The sequence below is a fragment of the Tamandua tetradactyla genome, chromosome 6 (genome assembly GCF_023851605.1).
Source record: "Tamandua tetradactyla isolate mTamTet1 chromosome 6, mTamTet1.pri, whole genome shotgun sequence".
NCBI lineage: Eukaryota > Metazoa > Chordata > Mammalia > Pilosa > Myrmecophagidae > Tamandua > Tamandua tetradactyla.
The window spans coordinates 146,854,860-146,869,587 of record NC_135332.1 but is presented as its reverse complement, the minus strand read 5'-3'; the positions used below and the strand labels follow the sequence as shown (position 1 = coordinate 146,869,587).

At 36.0% G+C, this 14,728-nt stretch overlaps 1 protein-coding gene across 5 annotated transcripts in view; it reads left to right on the top strand.

Annotated features, from left to right (window-relative positions):
* The window catches only part of UBR5 (ubiquitin protein ligase E3 component n-recognin 5), a 152,132-nt gene that overhangs the window by 31,546 nt on the left and 105,858 nt on the right, over positions 1-14,728 (top strand). For all 5 annotated transcript variants that reach the window (XM_077167397.1, XM_077167399.1, XM_077167395.1 and 2 more), the window contains exons 2-4: positions 7,264-7,308; positions 7,732-7,813; positions 8,283-8,359. In XM_077167397.1, the coding sequence (XP_077023512.1) occupies positions 7,264-7,308; positions 7,732-7,813; positions 8,283-8,359 (204 nt within the window). The remainder of the gene's footprint in view (positions 1-7,263; positions 7,309-7,731; positions 7,814-8,282; positions 8,360-14,728) is intronic.

Sequence of the window (14,728 nt, the reverse complement as noted above, 5' to 3'; positions counted from 1 at the left end):
TCATTATTGTCTTTTTTCTATGGAAAAATCATATTTCATTTTTAGGGTATTTTATTTCCACTTACAGTTCTATTTCCGGGACTGAATAACTTGCCAAATGCCAGTGTTTATGTAATAAAATGTATCAGTTGTCTGATGAGACATTTGATTTGTATGTAGAGTTAAAATAGGATTTGTAATGATTTGAATACATTATCTGCATTTGGCAGATACTTTAACGAAGGAAGTTGCAGGCATTCAGAATGTGGATATGGCCTTAGGGTGAAGAAAGCCAAGTATTTTTTTCTTGAAATTTTGGCTGGCTGTTAATAGATCAGAGCTTTAAGCAAGACTTCCACCCTATCTCTTGACGCAGTTTGATTCTTGTATTTATGTATAGACTAACTATTAAGAAAATGACATTAGATCACAGAAGGGCTTATGCAATTGTCAAGAAGAATTAATGTATAAAATTTGTATCTTTTTTTTCTCTCACAGGTTTTCTTCTTTTCCATTTGTGATGTATATTCTTTCCCTTTCCTGTTTTGGATGGGGCTGAAAATAACACTGTTGATTTACTTTAAAGGAAAATGACTCATTTTGTTGTGTCCAACATTTAGTTTCTCAGAGACATTTTCATCTTTAAATGGCACAGTAGTTTGGAATTTGGGTCTCCTTTCCACTTTATTTGGAAAATGTTTATGACACTGTACAAGAGTTTCTAACCACAATATTTTCCAGGTTAGGGAAAGAAATTATTTGTAAGTGTAATGTCATATAATGTCGATTTTCTCTGTAGTAATTTGCAGAGCATTTCTTATAACATGAATTTTCTCATTTTAGTTTTATAGAGCTCTTTAGTAGTTTTAACTAAACATTTTAGGAAGACTAGTAAAAGGAAGTTCACTTTTTAAAAAGATATCACTTTAGTGAATTTACAAGAAGTTTAGAAACTTTTTTTGGTCTTGAATGTGTTTTGAAGGCGTTTTGAAGGTTGAATATGTCCTATATTATTTGGGGTAAAATGAATGTTATACAAATTGGCATTTGTGAACCTCATAAACATAAAGTTTGTATAAGTCTTATGTATAGCCAGTCATTAAAGAAGCTGACAGATGATTTTCCCTCCATAAAAGTCTTCTCTTGTGATTTGAGGTCAGTTACTGTAGGAATCATGCATGGGTAAAAGATTTATTCGAAGTGCAAGAAAGATCATTGGATTTTAATGGAACACCATAAAAAGTTCATTGATAGGGTTTTATTTAGCTTCCACATTGCAACAAACCTTTAAGAGTTTATTCAGAGTCCATAGACAGGTTTCAGATTTCACATTGTTTACCAACCTTTAGTATCTTTGTAGTATCAAAGAAGATTATCTATAGTCATCTGAAATGAATATGAAAACATTTCTCTTTTCAGGTAACATCAACATAGGGCTAGATTTCTTCAACCAAAACATTATACTGTGACAGATGAAATGTAGAAGCAGATCTGAGACTGTCTTATATTATCTCTGATAATAAAGAGATTTGTAAAAATTTGAAACAATCCCCATCACAAATATTTTTGGGAAAATAGTTATTTTTCACAGAAAGGTAATTTATAGATTCAAGTGTACTGAGTTTATTATTTTAAAAATATTTTAAAATTTTCTGTGTTCTAATTTTGTGTAAATATCAATGGATATAATCCACATAAATAAAAGCTTTGGGGAGTCCTCAGTAATTTTTAAGAGTGTTAAGTATTCCTAAAACCAGATAGTTTGAGATTCAATACAGTGCATTATCGGGGATTGATAGGGGCATGGGAGGAGGAAGAAGAGTTGCTGGGAAGTAGTTGGGGAGGTAGGAAATGCATATTTGTAGAGATTCTGATTTTCTTTTTAGGGTGCATGGTCCAGGACTCGGACCCAGGTCTTCCGCATGGGAGATGGGCATTCTAACCACTAAACTACCCGTGCACCCTTCTGATTTACTTTTAGAGAAAAGTCCTCCTATTTGGAGACAGAAAGAAATAAACTCCTGGTCTCAGTTTTCTTGATGCCTAAAATCTTTTGTTTCTGGTAACATTTTGAGTTCCTGTTTGGTCATTACAGTAATCTTGCTAATTGTTTTTTTAATGTTAATTTATGAAGCTTTCTGTGGTCAGCTGTGACATAGGAAAAATTAAGGACAAAATAGAATTTTTAATGTAGCTAAATTTATTTTTATTCTAAGTTTATGGTCTTCCTACACTTTTGGAGTAAAAGTTAGGAATAGTGATTTTTTTTCTGTGTGTGCTTTTCAAAATAACTACCTGTCATTATCATTCCCCTTCAATCCCCTTCCCCTGCTTCCGTATCTCCATACTGTTCTGTGAAATCATGCGGTTAGGGAGTCAGTCATCAGTGCTAAATTCAGGTACAAATGGATTTCAAAAAATGTGTCTGAAGATTAAATGTATTAAAGTCAGATTGCAGACGTCCTCTGAGAAGATTTTCCATGATCACAGAGATGAAGAGAATCATCCCTAATGTGCTGGTGCTTCTTGCCTGGGCTGAGGCAACCCACAAGGCTGCTGTGACTCTTCATAGCAGCCGGACCCTCACTCCCTTGCGCAGTGTCCAGTGTGTGTGTGTGTGTCTGTGTCTGTGTCTGTGTGTGTGTGAGAGAGAGAGAGAGAGAGAGAGGAGAGGAGAGAGGAGAGATTGGAAAGCAGCAGTGAGGATGTTGTCCCCTTAGGGCTATAGAGATACATCAGAAAGTCATAGCATAGAGTAGATGGGATAAAGACTTTCTCAAACCCTTCCCACACAAACAAATCTGCAGTGCAGCATGAGAAAACTCAGTTTGTCCATTCCCATCCTGTACTCAGGACTCCCTAAAGGGGCTTTCCAGTAAGCTTGCTTAAAAGGTGGTTTGCCATTGACTTGCTCCAGGACTGTTTGAAAAGGGATTTGGGGTTGAATATACTCTGGGCTGTATTAAATAAGGTAGTTAGTTCCAGGCTTTCAGTTTGCTGGTAGGAGGTAGACATGTGACTATTAGATGCTGGCACAAGTAAATGACCAACTCTTCAACTCTGCCTGAACCACAGCCTTTCCCTCTAGTTACAACAGCTGGCGGATGAGACTACCATGTGACAGTTTAAATTTATTAATATCAGTGATATGAATTGTTGGCATGCAAAGAAGCAGCTGACAAGTGGCAGTGGGTATCGTTTGGTGTGATAGTTATATAAAAGAACAATATGTGAAAGTTGAGGACTGATTGCCCTATAGTTAGGAAGACTGTACGATGATGGAGTGGAAAGATCATGCTCTATAGTTAGAGATGGGTTTGATTCCTGTCTCTATGATCTCTCTGATAACAGGAGTACCAGAGAGTACCAAAAAAGAAAAGAAAAAGAAAAAGTGTGTGTGTAAATTCACTGTTCCTTGAATTTGAGGTAGTTATTTTAGGCTTTAATATTTAGAGGGTTTGTTTTTGGAGAAATGGCAGAAACATTTCTACAATATATATTTTTCTATCAGGAAATCTCTGAGCAGAGATTTAATGTGTGTGTGTGTTTTGGCAATGCCTGCCTTCTCTGGCACTGATCACAAGAGATGAGCCTCAAGGCATTTCTATGGGAGTGTGTAATTTAGTGTGGTAGGTTATCTGACTGTTGTTTGTTGTTATTAAGCCCTTGAATACAAGATAAAATTATACAGGTATGTAAAAGTTTTATTCCATGAATGGATACCTACAGGTTGGAGGTGGCAGTTTGCATATGTGATCACTGGGTAAGGAGTAAGTTATTAGATGATTTTTCCATGTTCACTGGTCTGTTTGTAAGAGTTACATGGCAACTGTTCTAAGAGACTTGTGTATGCACACTTTGCTTTGAGTGCCAAGATAGTTCAGAAAGAAACCAAGTGACTAGAACGTAGATGGTGAAAATCCCATATGAGAGAGAAGCTATAGGAAGGAAATTGAGGTTACCAGGGAAAGTTCATGGAGGAGGAGGTAGTATTTGAGCTGGACCTGAAATAGGTAGGAATGAAACTGGAGGAAATCCCTTGGTGACAGATTGTGTCTCTTTCCACCATTAAGGTGAAACGTATGTAGGCGTACTTTGTGTTATAATTCCAGATTTATGGAAACTTTCACCCTCTGTTGGGTGGGTTATCAGGAATCTTTCTGTCCTGGAGAATTGAAGCTTTTTGGGGATATTCTTGGTTTTACCCAAATTTCTTTTGCTTAAAAGAAAGATCCATCACATTTAATTTGGTTTAAGGGTGAGTACCTGAGCATTCAAGTATGTTACATGGCTGGGGGTAGCTAGAGAATTAAAAAACTGAAGAACCTGCCCTAAGTGCTTTTGGCAGTTGAGGAGCAGTGAAAAGATGATTGTTGAAATTATAATGTTGAATTTGGGAAAAATGAGACTGAAGTTACAGATTTAAGAGCAGCAATGAAATATGTTAGTTTCCAGCAGATACTGTTGTACTTTGTTTTCCTGTTTCTGTTTGTTGCTGTACTTTTCCTTGGTGCTTTAAAAAAAAAAATCCAGGCTCTTAATCTGTAAAATGATCTATAAATTTCAAAGGAACAGTTTTCTTATTGAAATATAGAACAAATCTTTTGGTATGGAAGTACTAAAGATTGTCAGAAGCTTTTATTGCTATTTTATCCAGGAAACTCACAAAGACTTTCCTGCCTGTCCTTGAGTGATATCAAATGCTGACAGTGAAGGTTTTTGCAGTGTTATGCTGCTCTCTTAAAGTAGTGTTCCATCGTGACATGTAAAGGTTTATTCTGAAATGGAACTTGGTGAGTTCTGTTCCTTTTATTTTAGTAACAGTGAAAACTTTTGTTAATAATGTTAGAAGAGGAAGTAGCTTTGTCTTGTAAGCTTTGTGGATGAAGATCCTTTAAAGTAGATGAGTGTCTAATAACGTAGATATATTTGGTAATTTCAGAAATTGAAGTGTGTTATCATTGGCCTGAGGCCATTCCATGGTTTAAATGTCTGCTTAAAGACTACGTAGTATAAAAAGGAACTAAATAACCTTTATTTAGTTTACCTCCTTTGTGTTTGTTTAAAGATTTTTTTGTCATTATCATCTGGGGTCCATGTAAACTAATATGTAGGGGCCAAGTTAAGTCATGATAACTGTCTTGAGATTTGGAGGAATGATACATTTTGAGGAATTTTTGGAATTTGTGCATTTTTAAGAATTTGATATATGGGGAAACATTCTAACTGTCTATATTAGTTGGTAAGCTACTGGAATGCAATATACCAGAAATGGAACAGCTTTTAAAAAGGGAAATTTATTAAGTTGCAAGTTTACAGTTCTAAGGCTGTAAAAATGTCCAAGTTAAAACAAGGCTATAAATATGTCCAAACTAAGGCATCCAGAAAAAGATACCTTCGTTCAAGAAGGCCATGACATTTGGGGTTTCTTTCTTAGCTGGAAAGGCACAGAGTGATGTCCTCTACCCTCTAGTTTCTCTCCCGGCTTCTTCAGCAGCTTCCCTGGGAACATTTTCTTTATACATCTCCAGAGGTCTCTGGCTGTGGGCTGTGTAGCTTTTTCCAAAATGGTTCCCTCTTAAATAACTCCAGTAAGCAACCCCACCTTGAATGTGTGGAGATAAATCCCCATGGAAACCATCTAATCAAAAGTTTACACCCACAATTAGGTAGGTCACATCTCCATGGAAACAATACAAAATATCCCACCAAGCAATACTGAATAAGGATTAAAGGACATGGCTTTTCTGGTGTACACAATAGCTTCAAACCGTCAGTGTCTATGTAAAATCAATTTGTTTATAAAAGTTTCAGATAGGTAAGATAAAGCATGAAACTGAATATGATAATTATTAATGCCATTTCCATATACACATTACATAATATATTCTTCACTGATATATTTGCTCTTCATATAGTCATAAGAATTTCAGAACCGAAAACTACAAGAGGTGGCTAATAGTCCTTCCTAACATGGATGAGAATCTGAGCCCTACTGAACTCTTTATAAATGGTTATAGTAATAACATTTCATTCCTATCTCCTTAGTAAGCTGAAATTTGTTACTGTGTTCTTATTAAATGCTTTCTAACTTTTTGATATCCTCAAAGCTTTAATGCTTATTTTAGTTTTATAGATAATACCTGCTGGGAATTATGTTCGGAGCAATGGAAGCAGCGTTTAATTCTTAATCTTAATTATTATCCAGTTTTGAAAAGCCTTTGACATTTTATTTCCCTCCACTATTGTATATTTTGTGAATATTCTAGAAAAGCTGTTGGATTAATAAAAAAAGGAATGAAAGTAAATGGGTTTAGCTGTTTGTTTGTATACAAGTATCTTTAGAAAGTATCACTACTATGGTTTTGGGGGAAGGAAAACCTTTCTTAGCCCTTTCCCATGTTCTGGCTCTAGTCTGGTGAAAACTTCAAATTACTCATAGTAAATGTGGGTTGAGGAAAGTGAGAGCTGCCTCTGCTTAGGGTCTTCTGAAGGCTGTTCCCTGGAATGGAGCCCATAGTTTATTTCCTCCCCATTTTCTAATCAGCCTCCTCTAAGAGCTCATGAAGTTTCACAGTGCATTACTCTAGTGATGTTTTATCTTGTCTTGGGACAAAGAAGTGTGCCCTATAAATGAAGAAACTGGAATTTGGTGAAAAGGTTAACTTTCTAGGACCAAAAAACATGTTTTTATTAGTGAAAGTAAATGCAATGCTAGACTACAAAATGAAAGTATACTTTACTGGGGGCTAAGTCATCCAAGAACAGATGCTATTCTTTGAGAGTGAGAATACGAGTCATCAGTGAGCATTTACTTGAGAGATAAATTAAGTATGGCATCACTTCAAAGTTATTCTTGATTCGGAATGCGATTCAGTGTTGGACAGCGACTGCGTATATTTTAACATTTGAAAGACACTCAATGGTCTTTTCCTTGGGCATTGGCTCAAAGGCCCACCCCTGCTGACACTTTTTGATACATAAACTGTAGAAACCTCTGGTTCCTCATCTGTAAAAAGGGATAATATTATTATAGTTGCTGGTGGGATCGTGAGGGAAGGGAGTTTGAGAATCTCTTGGTGATCATTTTTGGGACAAAAGTCAAAGATACTATAAAAACCTTTTCTTGCCATAATGTGTGGTCTCTATAGCTTTTTTTTTGTTTCCTGTTTTTGAAAATTACCAAAATAATGGTACAATACTTGTGAGAACTATTTTGTTTATAAAGAATCTATACATGTGATTTAATCATGGTTTTTTTTTTTCTTGGTTTTGTTCCTATAGGTTACGGGAAGTTTCAGAGAAACTGAACAAATATAATTTAAACAGGTGAGAATTTTAAGATACTTTAACTTTTCCAACATAACTATTTTCTATTAGGAAAAAATTGGTATTTAGGCATCAGCTATTAGGAACCCTTTAATCTGGGTAATAGGTTTTTATGGATTGGATTTCACGTGAACTATAGTTTCTCTTCATACTGGTTTTTAAAAGTCTGTCATACTAAGGAGCTGTAGTGATTTTGGGAATATTGTAATTGTTTTTATTTGGTGTTTTATAATATATGAATAATAATTATTAAAAAAAGCTGGCTGTGCCAGCTATTTTTTTGTTCTTTTGTTGTTAGGGTAAGAAAAATCCTAAGATGTATTTACCATTTAAAAATAATTTTACTTACACGTAAAACCCTAGGATTTATTTACCATTTAAAAATAATTTTATTTACATGTATATGTTTATTTAATTTCCCAGCCACCCCCCTTTGAATGTATTGGAACAGGCCACTATTAAACAATGTGTGGTGGGACCAAATCATGCTGCCTTTCTTCTTGAGGTAAATTATCTACTCTAAGGTAGAGTAATGAAAAATGAACAGTTTAAAGTATAATCGTGCATCTTGATATTTGTTCTGTTTTAGCCAAGGAAAACAGCAGCTGCTTCCCAGAGCTATTTCACAGACCACCCAGTTCCATTTCCTTATCTTGTAAATGAGGAATCTAGACCCAGAGAAAATTTAAAAAATTTATTATATATTGAAACAGAATGGTGAGACTCCTGAAAACCCGTCATTTTCTCAGTCTGAATTTTGTCAGATTGAGATGTTTTATGTTCTTTTCTACTGATTTCTTGATATTTATGTATAGTATATCCCTCTAGCTCAGATATAAGTGCCTTTAGAAAGGCAGCTTATTATTTGTCTTCTGAATTGATGGTGATTGGCACAGAATACGAGTTGTTGAATGAATTCAAATTTTAACCCACATTTTTACATTGAACATTTCCTCTATTTTCTTTGCTTTTAGGACGGTAGAGTTTGCAGAATTGGTTTTTCAGTACAGCCAGACAGATTGGAATTGGGTAAACCTGATAATAATGATGGGTAAGATATTATGTCCTTCTTGTTTAATATATGTTTAGTTTCTGAAAGGTATTACTTTTATATAACCTATGTTTTGATTTTGGTAACTCTCAATTTAAAAGGAAGCACCGCATTTCACCAATGAACTACTCACAATAAGCAAACTCAAAGAGTTAGAATCTAGAATATTCTAACTATTTTATTGGAGTTAGAGAATGGGGAGTGGATGCTTAATTTATGCAGAATTTCTCTTTAGGTTGATTTTAAAGAGTTGGAAATAGATGGTGGTTATGGTAGCACATTATTGCGAGTATAATTAACAGCACTGAATTATGTATGTGAATATGGTGAAAAGGGGAATCCTTAGGTTGTATATATTACAAGAAAAAAAATTAGAAAATAAAACAGGACTGTATAACAACACAGTGAATGAACCCTATTAACAGACAATGGACTCTAGTTAATAATACAGGTATAAGAGTGTTCTTTGATGAATTGTAACAAATGTATGACTAATACCAGGTGATAATAATATGGTGGTATATGGGGAAAAATATGGATGATAGTTAATAGTACTTTTAAAATAGTCTTACATCAATTGTAACAAAGGTAACTACTGCTTAAAAAAATACAATTAGAAAAAAGTGTTATCATCAGTTGTAACAAATGTTCCACACCAATACAAGGTGTTGGTAGTGGGGTAGTATATGGGAATCCCATATTTTATGCGTGGTTGTTCTGTAAACCCACAGCTTCTCTAATTAAAAAAAGAAAAAAGAAAGCATTGTAGAACATCAAATCTTAAAATAGAGTGAAATGGTTGCTTTGTAGTTTGCTTTTGATTTTTATGCAAGCACTTTTATAGCTAAACATATTAGCATTACAAGTAGCAGAAGAGTTGGTGGCCACTTCAAAAGAATCAGGTTGGAAGATGAAGAAGTAGTTAGGAGGAGAGCCAAAATGGCGGCTTAATGAGGTGTGGGATTTAGTTTGTCCTCCAGAGCAGCTAGTAAATAGCGAGGAACAGTACAGAACAACTGCTGGGGCCACATTGGTAACCGGACACACAGTGTACCTCAGTCTGGACCAGCTAGACTGACTGTGAGCCCTTCCAGAACAGTGAGTCCCCCAAGCTGTGGTGGCTGGCGTCCCTCCCTTACAGGCTGCTTCCCAGAGGGGAAAGGAAAGGGACTTCACTAGCAACAGCAGCTGAGTGCAACAAAACTCCAATTGTGGAATTAACAAATTCTGACTACTGAAAATAGGCCCCCAGCTCAGCTGAACCTAAAGCAGAGGTCACTGGTTTTTGACCCAGCACAGAGAGGGCAGAGCTGACAGAAAAAGAAAAAAGAAAAAAAAAAACAGAGGTTTTTTTGGATCTGAAAAGGTCTGGGCCCTGCAGGAAGGGAGGGGGTACATAGGACCTGGAGATATACAAAGCAACGTACCAATTTAAGCTCTTGATTGGTAAACCCGAGGAATGGGGTCCTGCTCTGAAAAGGATTTTTTGCTTTTGTGGCTGTGTTTCTATGGCTTGATTACCCTTTGGATACAGCTGCAAGGCTTCTCAGGGTCCACTGCCCCAGGCATAGGCAGAATTGAGCTTATCTGAGAGTTTGTCTGGAGCCTTTGCCTTCCCCAGGAGAGGGGTGGGGCCCAGTACAGGTAGAATCCCTCCCTCAAGGAATTCAGATACCAGGACCTGGAAAAGTGGAACCAGTAAGCTAGCCTACAACTTCTCCTCTGTCTCGACCATGCCCCCAGCAGGGAGAGTCTGCTGAAGTTAAAGGTACTGCATCTCCTTATGCTGGTGGGACCTGAAGGCAGACAGGCCTCACATACTGGGTAGAACAGAAAAAATGCAAAGTCCAGAGACTTCATAGGAAAGCCTTTCAATCTACTGGGTCTCACCCTCAGGGAAAACTGACACAGGTGACTCTTTCCTCCTGAGAGGAGACCAGTTCAGTCTGGGAAAATCTGACTGGGGTCTATAATACCTAAGTAGACCCTCCTAAGGGGGTGGGGGCGAAGGCACCGTACAGGCAGGGCAAGTAACAAAAAAAGCAAGAACTGAAAAATTCTGATCTATTAAACAAAACCTAAGCTAGAGGACTAGAATAAACTGAACTGAATGTCAAAGAACAGATAGACAACAAAGTCATCCAGCAAGAAAGTCCTAGGGGAGCAAAAAAAGGGAAAAGAATCTCCAGAATAAACTAATTAACGTAATTAAATTCCTAGACGCCAGCAAAAAATAATGAATGACACTAGGAAAATTGAAGAAATGGCCCAGTCAAACCAACAAACCAAGAATTCAAATGAGATACAGGAGTTGAGACAATTAATTCAGAATATTTGAACAGACGTGGAAAACGTCATCAAAAATCAAATCAATGAATTGAGGGAGAATATAAAGAAGGCAAGGAATGAACAAAAAGACGAAATTGAAAGTCTGAAAAAACAAATCACAGAATTTATGGGAACGAGAGACAGTAGAAGAGATGAAAAAAAAAACAGTGGAAACCTACAATGTTAGATTTCAAGAAGCAGGAGATAGGATTAGTGAATTGGAGGACGGGACATCTGAAATTTGACAAGCAAAAGAAAATATAGGGAAAAGAATGGAAAAATATGAACGGGGACTCAGGGAATTGAATGACGACATGAAGCGCCTGACTATAATGTTGCGGGTGTCCCAGAAGGAGAAGGGAAAAGGAAGAGAAAAACTAATGGAGGAAATTATCACTGAAAATTTCCCAACTCTTATGAAAGACTTCAAATTACAGATCCAAGAAGTGCAGTGTACTTTGGGGTACCAAAGAGAATAGATCCAAATAGACGTACTCCAAGACACTTAACTAATGAGAATGTCAGAGGTCAAAGAGAAAGAATCTTGAAAGCAGCAAGAGAAAAGCAATCCATCACATACAAGGGAAGCCCGATACGACTATGTGTAGCTTTCTCAGCAGAAGCCATGGAAGCGAGAAGACAGTGGGATGATATATTTAAATTACTTAAAGAGAAGAAATGCCAACCAAGAATTCTATATCCAGCAAAACTGTCCTTCAAAAATGAAGGGGAAATTAAAACATTTGCAGACAAAAATTCATTGAGAGAATTTGTGACCAAGAGACCAGCTCTGCAAGAAATACTAAAGGGAGTACTAGAGACAGATAAGAAAAGACAAGAGAGAGAGGTGTGGAGAAGAGTATAGAAATGAAGACTATCAGTAAAGGTAAAAAGAAGAAAAATTACATTTGACATATAAAATCCGAAAGGCAGAATGGTAGAAGAAAGTGCTGCCCTTACAGTAATAACACTAAATGTTAATGGATTCAACTCCCTAATAAAAAGACAGGACCCATCTATATGCTGTCTACAGGAAATGTGTTTAGACCGAAGAATAAACATAGGTTGAAAGTGAAAGATTGGGAAAAGATATTCCATGCAAATACGATCAGAAAACAGCAGGAGTAGCTATACTAATATCCAACAAATCAGACTTCAAATGTAAAACAGTTAAATTATTAACTGTTTTACACTATGTATTAATAGAAGGACACTATGTATTAATAAGAAGGACACTATGGAACAATTCAGTAAGAAGACATAACAATCATAAATATTTTGCACCGAGCCAGAATGCTCTAAAATGCATGAGGCAAACACTGAAAAGAGAAATAGACACCTCTACCATAATAGTTGAAGACTTCAATTCCCCACTCTCATCAATGCACAGAATATCTAGACAGAGGATTAATAAAGAAACAGAGAATTTGAATAATACAATAAATGAGCTAGATTTAACAGACATTTATAGAACATTACACCCCACAACAGCAGGATACACCTTTTTCTAAAGTGCTCATGGATCATTCTCAAGGATAGACCATATGCTGGGTCACAAAGCAAGTCTCAATAAATTTAAAAAGATTGAAATCATACAAAACAGTTTCTCAGATGATGAAGGTATGAAGCTGGAAATCAATAATAGGCAGAGTGCCAGAAAATTCACAAATATGTGGAGGCTCAACAACACACTCTTTTCTTTTTCTTATCCTTATGTGTCTTATTTCTTTTTAAAAAAATTTTTTTATTAATTTTGAATTAAAAACAAATATGACAATAAACACATTCTTAATAAATAATCATTCAGTTCTGCATATATAATCAGTAATTCACAATATCATCACATAGTTGCATATTCATCATCATGACCGTTTCTTAGAACGTTTCCATCAATTCAGAAAAAGAAATAAAAGTCAACAGAAAAAGAAATAAAATGAAAACAGAAAAAAATTATACATACCATACCCCTTACCTCTCCCTTTCAATAATCACTAACATTTCAAACTAAATTTATTTTAACATTTGTTTCCCTTATTATTTAATTTTATTCCATATGTTCTACTCATCTGTTGACAAGGTAGATAAAAGGAGCATCAGACGCAAGGTTTTCACAATCACAGTCATATTGTGAAAGCTATATCATAATGCAATCATCATCAAGAAACATGGCTACACAGTTCTACATTTTCAGGCAGTTCCCTCCAGCCTCTCCATTACATCTCGAATAACAAGGTGATATCTACTTAATGCATAAGAATAATCTCCAGGATAGCCTCTTGACTCTGTTCGAAATCTCTCAGCCATTGACACTTTGTCTCATTTCACTCTTCTCCCTTTTGGTTGAGGTTTTCTCAATCCCTTGATGCTGAGTCTCAGCTCATTCTAGGATTTGTGTTCCACGTTGCCAGGAAGGTCCACACCCCTCGGAGTCATGTCCCACTTGGACAGGGGGAGGGTGGTGAGTGTGCTTGTCAACAACACACTCTTAACCTGGCAGTGGGTCAAGGAAGAAATTACAAGAGAAATCAGTAAATATCTCGAGGCAAATGAAAATGAAAACACCAACATATGAGAATTTATGGGATGCAGCAAAGGCAATGCTAAGAGGGAACTTTGTTGCCCCAAATGCCTATATCAAAAAAAGAAGGGGCAAAAATCGAGGAATTAACTGTCCGCTTGGAAGAACTAGAGAAAGAAGAGCAATTTAACCCCAAAGCAAGCAAAAGAAAAGAAATAATGAAGACTAGAGCAGAAATAAATGAATTTGAGAGCATGAAAACAATTGAGAAAACCAGCAAAACCAGAAGTTGGTTCTATGAGAAAATCAGTAAGACTGATGGACTCTTAGTGAGATTGGCAAAAAGAAGGAGAGGATGTAAATAAGTAAAATCAGAAATGGAAGAGGAGACATAACCACTGCCCAGCAGAAATAAAGGAAATAATGAGAGGATACTATGAACAACTTTATGCTAATAAACTCGACAGTGTAGATGAAATGGGCAACTTCCTAGAAAGGCATGAACAACCAACATTGACTCGAGAAGAAATAGATGACCTCAAGAAATGAATCACAGCTAAAGAAATTGAATCAGTCATTAAGAAGCTCCCCCAAAAGAAAAGTCCAGGACCAGATGGCTTCACATGTGAATTCTACCAAACATTCAAGAAAGAATTACTACTAATCCTGCTCAAACTCTTCAAAAAAATTGTAGAGGAGGGAAAGCTACCTAATTCATTCTACGAAGCCAACATCACCCTCATACCAAAGCCAGACAAAGATATTACAAAATAAGAAAACTACAGACCAATCTCTTTAATGAATATAGATGCAAAAATCCTCCACAAAATTCTAGCAAATCCAATCCAGCAGCACATTAAAAGAATTATGCATCATGACCAAGTAGGGTTCATCCCAGGTATGCAAGGATGGTTCAACATAAGAAAATCAATCAGTACAATACACCATATTAACAAATCAAAGGAGAAAAACCACATGATCATCTCGATTGATGCAGAAAAGGTATTTGACAAAATTCAACATCCTTTCCTGTTGAAAACACTTCAAAGGATAGGAATAGAAGGGAACTTCCTCAACATAATAAAGGGAATATATGACAAACCCGCAACTATAACATCATGCTCAATGGTGAAAAACTGAAAACTTTCCCCCTAAGATCAAGAACAAGACAAGGATTTCCATTGTCACCATTGTTATTCAACATTGTGTTGAAAGTTCTAGCCAGAGCAATTAGACAAAAAAAAAGAAATAGAAGGCATCAAAATTGGAAAGGAAGAAGTGAAACTCTCACTGTTTGCAGATGATATGATACTATATGTTGAAAACCCTGAAAAATCTACAGCAGAACTAGTAGAGCTAATGAGTATAGCAAAGTGGCAGGTTACAAGAGCCATACTCAAAAATCTGTAGTGTTTCTATACACTAGTAATGAACAATCTGAGGGGGAAATCTAGAACAATATTCCATTTACAATTGCAATCAAAAGAATAAAATATTTAGGAATAAATTTAACTTGATACAAA